At 30.9% G+C, this 13272-nt stretch overlaps 1 protein-coding gene across 1 annotated transcript; it reads left to right on the top strand.

Moving 5' to 3' along the window:
- The first annotated feature begins 8554 nt into the window (after positions 1 to 8554).
- On the top strand, positions 8555 to 11095 carry LOC145193476 (uncharacterized). Its single transcript, XM_080070939.2, has 2 exons — positions 8555 to 8937; positions 9316 to 11095. The coding sequence occupies exons 1-2, from the start codon at positions 8765 to 8767 to the stop codon at positions 9980 to 9982; spliced, it is 840 nt and encodes a 279-aa protein (XP_079927065.2). The 5' UTR covers positions 8555 to 8764; the 3' UTR covers positions 9983 to 11095.
- Positions 11096 to 13272: the final 2177 nt, after the last annotated feature.

Here is a 13272-nt window from a genome sequence, read left to right as displayed (position 1 = left end):
CGTCCTCAATTCCTATTTTCATTTGAATCCATCGAACGTAGAATTCACTAATTGATAATTTTGCGGATTGAAAATCCATCATAGCCGAATGTATTGGTAAAAATGCATCGAAATATTCATCTATTTAACTCCATGAAGCATCATTTAATTTTAATTGGTCGTGTCTTAGCCTTTGATATGCTTCTGCGTTGGTATGGAAATCTTCTATCATCAAAAACGTGGAATCCCAGCGTGGTTCAATGTCTACACGAGGTTTTTTTAGATTTTTAAATGTTTGAATATATGCTACTTTCTTGGATTCGATAGCAACTTTTCTGATGTTATTTAATGCATCTTCAAACATTGATGTTACGTCCTTAGCAGCTAGCTGACACACATGTGCGCCACAAAACATGGCTGAACAGAACGATCCAACTGATTTTTCAACACAAACAGTTTGGGCTTCACTATAATTCCCTTCTTCATTCTCTAAAGCGCCAATATCAATTTCCTCGTCTTCGAAATCTATAAATTCGTCACCATAAATTTCAAGGATCACTTTCATTTGAACTTGTGCATTTTGAAGAATTTTTGAAGCCTTCGTCATGTTCTTTCCTTGATCTGTGCAAGTTGCGTAGATATCATTAGCACATTTTCCAATTTTTCCAATTACATTTTCTAACTGAGCAGCTAAAATTTCGCCAAACTGTCGAATTTCTTGAGTAAGTATGCCTAAGGTTCTGTCAGCTATTTGCCCGTCCTTCACATATCTACAGCTAACTCCAAACACGTTTCTTCCATATCGCGACGCACTATCAAACATCAACGAGGCAAGAACATTTTCAGTTTCTTTTCTTATGAGCGAAAAAATATTTTCACACGCAAGTTGAATGTAGCGTTTCATGCTGTGACGATTTATAACAATTTTGAATTCTTTGAGTGCATTTTTCACTAAAGACAATTGTCCGATTTCATCAGCTGACGCGAAAGACAAGTTACGGTTCATCATTAACTTAATCATTTCTCTAATTAATTGATTTACATCAACATCCAGCTTGATTCGTTTAATTAATTGAATCTCATCGTTATTTCGATTCCTTGTAGCCGAAGTAGTTTCAACTAAGTCAATTTCGCCAGCTTTTTCTTTGTGTTTTCGAAGAAGGTGATCTTTGAGGTTACTTAACTTACCTTTGTAAAATTTTTTGCACATTTTACACTTTCCTCCTTCTTTACTAATTTCAAATTGACTTTTCACTTGTTTGTGCAATAAATTATTCTCCATATTTGTCTTTAAATCTTAAGGAAAACAAAAACAGTGACAAGAAAATAGTTATTCCAAGATCTATTTATACCACAGGACAATCGTTTAAACCGCGAAAAATGAATAATTAGATTAATAATCGTTTTTTAATGCGGCTAGGAAAATCGTTTTAATGTCTCAAACGTAGAAGCGAGCATTCCAAGTCGTCATATTTTAGTCGTTTTAATTGACAATTAAATTCAGTGTTGCCAACATTTTTTACATGTGAAATGCCAGAAGCGTGAATGTAAAATGCCATAATAATGCCCTTTTTCATATCGCGGCTGTTTCAAAACGATTCTGTCACTTTATTTTGAACAAATTTCATCAATGAAATCAACTAGTTAATCTTCGGATCGGAAGTCAAAAGTTGTTTTTAATTATCCTTAAAAATTCTTGAGGGGCAAAAATTAATTTCAACTTTTTTTCCAAAATAAATACTTTTTCAAGAACTTAAATTTTTCTGTGTCAAAATGCCAAAATAAAGGTAAATGGCCATAAAGTACCATTGGATAAAAAAAAAATGCCAATTTTCCAAATATTAGCAACCTATAATGCCATGTGGTTTGATTGAGGAGAGCAGACACATAAATATTTGATTCTAAGGCATTTAATTGCCAGTTAATTTGTTTGAGTTGTATCATTTACAATCTGAAAAGGGATATTTTCTCTTTAAAAAACGTGTAAGAGAAAAAAAAATTTTAACAACCAAACATTATCATTGATATTTGTTTTATTTGGAATAAATTTTCGGTTAAGATCACTACTCTTCAAAAAACGATTCTGACGGTTCGGTTAAATTAAAAGATAAATTTTGGCCAGAATTTATGCTGTAAATGGTTCGATCCTTTACAAGTTCTACTTTTCTTTCTACTTAACATAATTTCTAATGTGGCACAGGACGCCATATAATAAAAACCACATTCAGTAATAAAAACTAAGTTTGAGACTAGGTTTTTACATTCTAATAAGGGGAAATCGAAACTTTTGTTTTACTCGTTAAATTAATCTGAAATGAGCAATAAAGTTGTACGATTTTTTCTTCTAAAATAAGAAACAGCAAATGTCTCAGACATGAAATTATGTCAAAATATGTGGATAGAAAATATTTCTGACATAATTTATGTCGGCAGAAAATGTCTCAGATATAAAGTTATATCAAAATATGTGGACAGAAAAATGTTTCTGACATTATTTATGTCGACAGAAAATGTCTCAGATATAAAGTTACGTCAAAATATGTGGACAGAAAATTGTTTCTGACATAATTTATGTCGACAGAAAATGTCTCAGACATAAAATTATGTCAAAGTAAGTTCGCAGAAAAATATTTCGGAAATATTTTATGTCGGCAGAAAATGTTTTAGACATAAAATTATGTCATAGTTGGTAGGCAGAAAAATATTTCGGACATATTTTATGTCGGCAGAAAATGTTTTAGACATAAAATTATGTCAAAGTTGGTAGGCAGAAAAATATTTCGGACATATTTTATGTCGGCAGAAAATTTGTCTTGGACATATTGAACAGATAACAACTCTGATTGTATTTATTAAGGGTCTGCGTATCGAAACATATCGTATTATGATACGATACGATAAGGTATCGGAATGTGCATATCGTAAGTTTTTTTATATTACGATAATATCGTACCCAAAAAGTTTGCACGATAAAGTTTCGATATTTATCGATTCATTACGATATTTATCGGTCAATTACCTAAATATCGTAACTCATATCGCAACTCAAACGATAACGATACTTATCGATTCATTTCGATATTATTTTTTCCGACTAAAAAAATAATTTTTTTAAAAACCTAAATACTGTCATAAAATTGCTGACAAGTGCACTATTTAATGTAAAAAAAAGAAATAAACAAAACTTTATTTGTAATTTTGATTTTTTAATTTATTCAAGACTTAAGTTGAAGCAAAAAACAGCTAAAAACAAAAAATAATTTTTTACTTGATAAATTGTTGACGTGACATGTTTAACACGTTAAGGTTTGTGCCTGTGACTTAATATAAGAAAAAGATTAAAATTTAATCTCAAAGTCAAGGTTTATTGAAATCACTAAATCACTATATGGCAAATTTTATAAACTTTAAGCAGTAAAATAAACCAATGACGCCACTAAGGCAATCAACCAATTTAAGTTAGTCATCCATTTCAACTGCTGATGTAAGAGTTGAAGTAGGAAGTCCCTGACTTGAAGCAGCTGAATTCTGAGAATTATTGGTAGAAGCCTCTTCAAACAATTCCTCTTTTTCATCCCGACTGGTTAGAAGCCATCTTTTGATCTGGACCTTAGGGTAGTTTTGCTGAATGTACAACAATTTTTCAACTTGTTCAGGCTGCAATTTTGTTCTTTTATAAGAGACAATTCCACCACCGGCACTAAAAGCTCTTTCTGAAGATGCTGAGGAAGCAGGTACACATAGCCATTTTTTAGCAGCTTGAGCAAGGAGAGGAAATTTGTATTTATTTGCTCTCCAAAATTCCAGCACGTCCACACCAACAACCCCTGGAAGTTTTTGAAATATTTCCCATTCAGTGACAATGTCCGACTTTGGAGGTGGAGCCGGACCAGAATAGGAAGTCATAAGTACAGGAGCTTCTTCCATTCCAACATTATAGAAAGGATCATCTTCAAAAACATGACCTTGGACTTCATCATGTAACCGTTCATTAAATAATGTTGTTGCAGCAATCCATTCCTGATAAGCATTGGATTGAGTAATCAGTGCCTCATAGGCTTCATCAAATTCACCCAGTTTTTTCAGAGCTCTTCCCTTGTACAAGGGATTAAGCAAGTTGGCAACGGAGTAAAAAAGGTTTTGACAACCAATGTCCGGAAAACGAACATCCAAGTTTTCCACCAGCTTTTGGTGAAACATTTGTGCTGTTGGTGATCCCGCACCAGCCTTGATGAAATCCAGGCATTTGTGCCTCAGTGTGTAAAAATGTTTGAGATAACGAGGTGAATGCTTACTTCTTTGTCTGCAGAGAAACATTCTGAAATCTCAGCAACTCTCCTCAGAATAGGCAAAATTTCGTCATAAAGATTGAATTCATCTTCTGAAGGAATGACTGGAGCTAGTTTGGTGTCATCTTTTCCAGGATTGTCTCTAATGGAGCTGAGGATACGACGCATTTTTACAATGCTTTCCAACATCATAAAAGTTGAATTCCAGCGTGTTTTCACAGGAGTGATGATTTTCACAAATTTCAACTTATCCTTGCTAACAACATCACTGTCATCAAGCAACAGCTTTAGCTAAAAATTAAAATAGAATTATAAGAAACATAACATAAAAGTTGATTAGTACTATTTACTATAATAAAAAACTGATATTAACTATGTTATGTTTTTACTTTTTAAATGTTAACATTTTATCAGTTGAAAAATTTTGTCACACAAAGTGTACTAAGAAGTTTATATTGCGCTTGTATTGTATTAAACTATAAACTAAATTACTATAAAAGCGAAAAAAGATGTTAAACTAGTTACCTCTTTTTTAATTCTTTGCTCAGACAAAGATGACTTGTGGCATCTTGAACTTAATTCAGTTGCTCTTTGGATTGCTTCGTGAAGATCCAAACTGTCAAAACCTTTTGTTTCTTTGACAGTTGCTTCAACTGCCAAATTCAAAAGATGATCAGCACACAAAAGAGATGCATCTATAAAATTGCACTTGTTAATTGCCGCCTTCATATTAGCGGCTGAATCATGGACACACACAACGGACGAAACTCCATTATTTCCGGCCAACTCTGTGACATTCCTGAAAAGCAAAGTAAAATTAGTTGTTTGCTTTTTGATGTTTTAAAATATAAACAAATACTTTTGTTGTTATTTTAGATATAAATAAAAGTATTAATTTGTGACATTAACTTTAAACTAAATGGCGGATTTTGCTTATCTAAATAATTCAAACGATTAACTTAATTTACAGAAATTTTAACCTAATAAAAATTAAATACTAAAACATACTTATCCAGACGAAGAGCAATGGCTTCAGCCGTATGTCGTCCGGAAAACGGAGAAACTCCAATCACAAACATCCTTAATCGGAAGCCTTCACTCACATAGTGCAATGTACTGGCTTGGTATGCATCATTGTTTCTACTTTGCCAGAGGTCAGTTGAGATTGCAAATCCAGCGGTCTTTGGCAATTCCTCCTTTAGAATGTCATCCACACAGATTTTCACATTTTTGTACAACAACGGCAACCTAAAGTTAAAATAAAAAATTATTGGTATTTCTCGTTACATATCAATTTGGTTACCAACTAAGATAACCCAAAAAAAAATTGGCGTGGATTGGTCTTAAAAAAGTAGCTTTTTAAAAAATTTAGTTCTCTTGGAACTCCCATTGAATTGACTCCCCACAATAAAATTTTATTTAAAACAATTAAAATTTTTCGTACTTGAACCGGGAGTATGTTGTTGCAGCCTTCACATTCATTTTTGGGTTGCAGTAGTGAACAAAATCTTTAAAAGCTTCATGCTCAACCAAAGAGAATGGCAAATTTAAACGGGCCAAAAACTTGACAATTTCAATGTCTCCTCTGAGCTGCTCGTTGTCTTGTGGCTTGTATTTGACCCAATGCTTTAGATTTTGGACCTTTTCTGCTGATGGTCCGGAAAGTCTTCCTCGTTTAACTCTACTGCTCAACATTAATGGTGTCTTATCATCTCGGACCTGCTCATAAGCCTCGTCTTCATTGTAGGTCTAAAAAAAATATGAAACCCATTAAAATACCTAATATTGAAACATTCATCAGAATTTATCAAAAGTTATTGATATTTATCGTTAAATCTTGTTAAATCTTGGTATTGTAATAGTTATAATAACTAACACATATGAAAATAAAAGTTAATATTTAAATTAAAAAAGTAAAAACGTTTGTAAACTTTATTGCACCTGTTTTAACTCATCAAAAGCAACATGGCGATTTTCCTCCAGGGCTGCAAACTGAACAGGATGCTTCCTTGTCAAATGTGATCTCATGCCAGATGTGTTCCTGTCCGCCAACTTGCAAATTGCAAAACAATACTTGCATTTTGCAGTAACAAGTCGCTCTTCATCTGGTGTAGTACTGACCTCTTCATCAAAGTGATCCCAAATTTCGCTCCTTGACCTTGGCATTCTTCAAAATGTTGTTCAATTACAAATTTAATACTAATTCAAACTAAAATTTTAATATCTTTCCTTATAAAAAAAATTTATTTTAAGAGCCTAATTATGTACATCTAAGTAATTTAAAGAGTATCCCAAAAACCTTTTCCCAGAGAGTTTTTAAAAACGTTTTTATTACAATTAGCTAGTTAATTTCGGTTCAGTAGAACCGTAATTAAAACCGTAACCAAAACCGAAACCGAAGTTTGAGTGAAGCCGAAATCGAAACAATCTGAAACATGAAAGCCAAATCAATATCAAAATAACATGAAATAACTATTTTACTTAACAGTGTCTCATAACTCATTACAAAAACTTATATATTATTCAAATGCATCTATCTATTGATCGATATTGAAGTTTTCTCGCAACACATCGATGAGATGACAACAATATTCTCTTCAAACAAAAACCTATCTTTACAAATTTAGTCCTTGTTTTATACCAGACAATATCCCTCAAAAACGTCATAAAAACCAACAAGATTACGGAATTAATAATTTTGATAGTTGTTACAAACAACTATTAAAATTATTAACATAACGTTCTAACAAATTTCGCAACGGAACAACTTATCTCTATGTATATCTCTATAGAACAATCCAACTGTTTATTTTTTTAAATAAAAACATACCGTTGTGTGACCTAACAAAGTCCTATGCTTTAAGAAAGTCCTAAATTAAAAATTGACAAATTTTGAAGATTTTTGTTATTATTATCAAATATATATATATATATGTATATATATATATATATATATATATATATATATATATATATATATATATATATATATATATATATATATATATATTTGATAATAATAACAAAAATCTTCAAAAACTCCATAACTATGACATTTTTTTATCATTCAAATTTGTTTGAATAAATAAATATTTGAAAAAACAAAATAGATTTGTTTTTGTAATGGTTTATGGGACATAAGGCATTTAAACGATCAGTATGTAACATGATTTGATAAAAAATAGAACATGTGAAAATATTTTAATATTTGATGATCGCTTAAAGAATGATTTGAGAATAGTAACTTGATTCAATTGTCACGTGATTTCAATTAATAATTACTTCAATTTTTGTAATTGATAATTGATTTACCCACAAACGATTAAAACATCAATATAATTAGGAAATCATCATGATCCCACACTAAATAAAAACAAGTTTTCTAAACTTAAAGAAAAAACCTCCCTATAAAAAGTTTTGGTTCATTACAGTAGTAGTTTGAACCGTAATTTTGCCCGAAACAGAATAAGTAAAAGGTTGTCGAAGCAGAAATTTTGAATTCGGTTTCGGCCGAAACCGGTAGCGAAAGTTTCCATTCGCTACAATTAGCGGCAACATTTCAGCTAGAAGCGGACTTTAATAATGAGTTTTAATCGAATAAACCACAATTGTTACGAATATTTAAAGAATAACTTTTTCTTTTTTAAAAAAATAAAAATATTTTGGAGCGCTTACCGTAGTGTGACCTAACAAAGTCCTATGCTTTAAGAAAGTCCTAATTTAAGAAATGACAAGTTTCGTATACATGAAATAAACATTTAAAGAAAAAAATTTAGTTATTTTATCTAACTAGATATCTAGTTTAAACAACAGAGTTATTTTCCGCAAATGATTCTTTTATATATACGAAATTTGTCAATTTTTAATTTAGGACTTTCTTAAAGCATAGGACTTTGTTAGGTCACACCACGGTATGTTTTTATTTAAAAAAATAAACAGTTGGATTGTTCTCCTAACTGCCTGAGCCGTTTTTAACAACTTAATCTAAAAAACGGCGTTAAAAAATAGGCGATTATTATTTTTTATCAATATTTTAATCAATAAATTGAGAAAATATATTGCAAAATATTTTAACTTAACATTTAGTTAAATCTAATACAAAATATTGTAAAATATCTAATATAAAACAACTTAACATTTAGTTATATCTAATACAAAATTTTGTAAAATATTGAAAAGTTTTGAAAACCAAACGATATTTTATCGGAACGTATCGTACATATCGAAACTCAAAAATATCGTTATACAATTTTTATCGACAAATTATGCGATATTTATCGCTAAAAGCGATAATGATATCGTGCATATCGGAACCCAAACGATATTTTATCGGAATCATATCGTAACATATCGGATATACCAATTCATATCGAAACCCATTATCGTAAAAAATATCGGTTAGTTTCGATATTTCGATAACGATACGCAGATGCTTAAACATTAGTAACATAAAATAATAACATTTTGCTTGTGACTTACAAATTTCTTTGTTAATAATGAGTTATTCAGATGAAGATGACAATTCTTTAAAGAGAAGAAAGAAAGGAGTTGTTAATTCCGAAAGATATAAAAGGAATGTAATTAAGAAGGCTAAAGTGGCAGGAAAAGAACATATAAACATGGTTGGAAAAACAATACCTGCCAAGAAACCAGCATCTAATGTTTGCAGGTAAACTGTTATCGATTTATTTGTATTAATTGTTATAATATTTCAGTAATATTCATCTAGAAAGTTTTTTAAATACTGTTATCTTTCGTGTCTTTTGCATAAGATAAATTGGCTGAAGGAAATGCACAACATTTGTAGGTTTCTGGCCGCTGTGTTTGATTATGTGTCATAACATTTTGCATTTATGATATTTGAACAAAGCTAGGTTACATTAAAACTACATAAATAAAGCCATGCAACAACTAGTACTACTAGTAGTAGTCTAATTTTCTGATTAATTAGGAAATGCCTAGGGTTTTTGGTAGAAACCTAGCTTATGTGTTTTCAAACATAGATATTAAAACGTAGATAGACCTAACCTTTTCATTTTTATTTCAGTTGCAAGAAAAACTGTTTGAAGAGTTACATGGCGAATGACATGGTGGCAATATTTACCAAGCTACATGATATGGAAACTAAAACACAACAAGACGTCTACTTGCAGTCACTAATGGAGGTTTCCCCAGTTAACCGTCCAAGATCTAGACCAGGTTCTTCTTCTACAAAACCTAAATCTGTTGTAGTGAAGTACCATATTATGCACAATGGGGTTCGTACTAAGATATGTAAAAATGGATTTATGAAATCATACGGATGTACTTCCAAACAGTGTTACAGACTCTCACATCTGTTACAGCTAAGCAAAACTCCAATAGATAAAAGAGGTAGAAATGTTTCTGGTAATGCCATTCCTGGCACTGTAATCACTTGTTTGAGAGCTCATATTGAACAATATCCTAGAGAAACTGAACACTATACTGGAAGAGATAAAGAATACTTACCAGCTAATTTAAACGTAAAAACTATGTATGAGATGTTTATAAACAAACATAAATATTTCCTTTTAGCTACACTTGGCAGTGAGAAAAGGCTGTCATATAAATTTTTCTGGCATTATTTCAAAGAAAATTACTCATTACATTTTGGTCAACCTGCAAAAGACGCATGTATTGCTTGTGAGGAACTTAAGTTGAAAATAAAAAGTCCTTTTCTTAATGACAATTAAAAAAGACATGCAATAGCAGAGCTTATGGTCCACAATAGGAGGGCTAAAAAGTTTTACAACAAAATAAAAGATACCACAGAGAAATGCATAAAAGTCGCTAAACAAGTTGGATTATGTATAGATTACATGTCTAATGTTACATTACCGTGCATACCAGTACAAGATACTTATTATTTCAGGAAACTCATAGTAAATGTTTTTGGAATTCACGACATTGCTTCCCGAAAAATGTCTGTTTTTATTTATCATGAAGGCGAAGGAGGTAAAGGTTCAAACGAAGTATGCTCTATGCTTATGTGGTATGTAAAAAACAAAATTTCAGATGAAGTTAAAACTTTACACCTTTTTGGTGAAAACTGTGCTGGTCAAAACAAGAACCACACCCTTGTTAGACTTATGATGGCTCTTTGTGAAATTAAGAGATTTGAAAAAATAAATTTGGTGTTTCCTGTTAGGGGACATTCTTTTATGCCTAATGACCGTGATTTTGGAATTATAAGGAGAAAACTAAAAAAAAGTAGAGAGATATTATGAAACTGATGAAGTAATTAATCTGATTAACAGTTCTTCAAACATTCCTGGAAAGTTTAATGTGAAAAAAATGTCATTTGAAGATTTTATTGACTACGGTGCCTGGTGGCCCAAGTTTTACAAGAGAACATGCTTAAGCAATGACTCTTATGGAAAAAAGGTACTAAAATCTAACAAAATAACATTTTCAATCTCAAAATATCGTGAGATGTCAGTTTCTTCTGATGAACCTGCGGAGATTGAATGCAGTATGCATATTGCTGGATTGATAAGTGACATTTTTCGCTTACGAAACACTATAGGAGACTTTGAACTACCAACTAATAAAGCTTATTCAGCTGTATTATCCATCAACCACTTAAAAATTGTAGATATAAAGAAAACTTTGGTTTATATTCCGGTTGAAAAGCTCCGATTTTGGAATGAAATAACGTTATGGCCTGTAACTACTGTGCCCATTCAAGAAGATCAACCAACTGAATAAATAACGTTCTTAAGTTGTAGTGTGCATTTTATTATGATAATAAAACAATAAAATAGCATTATTTAATTAGTGCAGCCTAAATAAATCACTTTTTAAGATTTTAGTAGTTTATTTTTTATTTTTAAACCTCGTTTACTGCAAAAAGGGATCATGTCCATGTTTGAAAATGTGTCCTACACTCATAACAAAATACATTAAAAAAATTATATATATATCTTTCAAACCCCTACTAACTGTTGAATAACTAGGAAAAAATTGAAAACCCAAAGTTTAAAAATAAAGGCTCGAAACAGTTTTTTGTCTTTCCTGTAAAATTAGGATTTGTGGACTTGTTGCTATTCTGCGGTTAGCGATTCAATTATAAAGGGATTACTGCGGTCTCCTGCGGTATTGGAAGTTATTAAAGAAATAAAAATGTTGATAAACACTTAAAAACCTTGTTTTCCGCCATTTTTGAAAGTATTTATTATTAAGTACAACATGTTTGAAAAAGCTGAACAACTTTAGTAGTTCCTGTAATATAAAGTTAACCTAGTAATATAGTGTTATTACAGGATGTAACAATGTGACAATTGTTAAAACCATTACAAAATAAAATTTTAAACAGTGTAAAGTAAAAAAATATATAATCTAATTTAAAATGTTTCTGATTTATTAGTTTTATTATATTGATGGTTCTTAAAAACAATAACAATGAAAAGATAAGATCTTATCCCAAATATACGTGAATTAGGAGTGGATAAATTACGATTATGGAAGGATTTACTTAATGAAATAAAAAATACTGAAGAAATTCGCAAAGAAAACTTAAATAAATTAAAGGTTGCTTTAGTTACATTTATTTCAAAGGTGAATAGAAAACTAACACAATGTGGACGAAATTATGATACATTTATACAAAAAGAAAATCGTTGGCTTCAAAGAAACCTTATGAACAATAAAAATAGTCATTTTGGTTTTGGAAGGCACCATAAGCAATGGAATGTTCTTGGAGAGCAAAGCAAAAGAAAAAAAAACATCATGCTCTATTTTTAGCTTCTGCAAAAAGTGCAAATGCTGCTGGAGAAAAAAAAAAAGCTTCTTTTTTAAAAAACAATGTCTAATCTTTTAGAGATAGAAAAAGTTGATAAAACTTTGGATAAAACCTTTCCCATCATTATGAGTGTAGAGGAAGCTCTTACATTAAAAATGAACACTGATCTCAGCGATAAACAATATCAAATGATCAGAAACTCAGCTCTTGTACACAATGAACATATTTATCCTACCTTGTACAATATTTTCGTGGAAAAATTGAAATGCCATCTGAGAATATACATTTTTCTGAAACTTTCTGCAAAGCGTACTCTTCAAAGCATGTTAGATCACACTGTGAGTAGAATAACTGAAATGATTGATATGCCTAATTGTGGTCAAGGTAACGAAATATTTGGAGTTTTATATGGAAAGATTGGTTTTGATGGAGTATCAAGCCAAAGTATTTATAAACAGAAATACTTTGAGACAAGCATCACAAGTATAGAACTTAAGAGTGAAGAAAATCTTTTTAGTACAGTTTTTGTGCCTTTATTGCTCAAAGTAAAAGATGGCGAAAGTTTGAAAAATGCAAATCCTTCAAGTTGTCACTTTTGTAGACCTCTTCATCTACAATATAAAAAAGAGAGTCCAATTTTATCCAGAGAAGAAGAATCAGATCTAAAAAATCAAATAAATACCTTGAAGACGTTTTGCAAAGTTTTTGATATTGCAGGAAGAAAGGTGACCTTTAATATCAGCTATAGAGTTGATCTAACAATATTTGATAATAAAGTAGTTAATGCACTTACAGAGACAAAATTCACTCAATCCTGCAATGTTTGCAATGCTAAACCCAACGAAATGAACAATATTGATTTATTAAAAGAAAAAACTGAGAATGAGTCAGCCTTGGGGCTTGGAATTTCAGCTTTGCATTGCTGGATAAAATGCTTGGAATTTATTCTTCATTTAAGTTATAAAATTGAAATTAAAAAGTATAAGCCACTACAAGTGATGTACAGCCTTATTTTTAACCTTTTCTAGATATATCAAAAGAAGTAATCTTATATTCCTATCTATTATCTCATTACTGGATAAATAATGAGTCTTCATGAGGACTATTTAAAACATTTATGTAGAAAGTGTGGCTGCATAATAAAACAGGATAGTCACTAGCAAATAAAACCTGTTGTTATCTTTAAACAATCAACTCTTAGTTTTTACAAGCTGGATATAACCTCAGACTATCAAAAAGTTC

The sequence above is a fragment of the Hydra viridissima genome, unplaced genomic scaffold (genome assembly GCF_058129835.1).
Source record: "Hydra viridissima isolate aposymbiotic clone 2 unplaced genomic scaffold, HvirCarnegie_v1 scaffold_8, whole genome shotgun sequence".
Classification (NCBI taxonomy): Eukaryota; Metazoa; Cnidaria; class Hydrozoa; order Anthoathecata; family Hydridae; genus Hydra; species Hydra viridissima.
This window is presented reverse-complemented; position numbering and strand designations above follow the sequence as displayed.

Excerpts from the sequence above, each read along its gene's own strand:
- LOC145193476 (XM_080070939.2), top strand. The coding sequence starts at position 8,765 with ATGAGTTATTCAGATGAAGATGACAATTCTTTAAAGAGAAGAAAGAAA. Across the intron at positions 8,938-9,315 it reads CCAGCATCTAATGTTTGCAG|TTGCAAGAAAAACTGTTTGA; the intron begins GTAAACTGTTAT and ends TTTTTATTTCAG.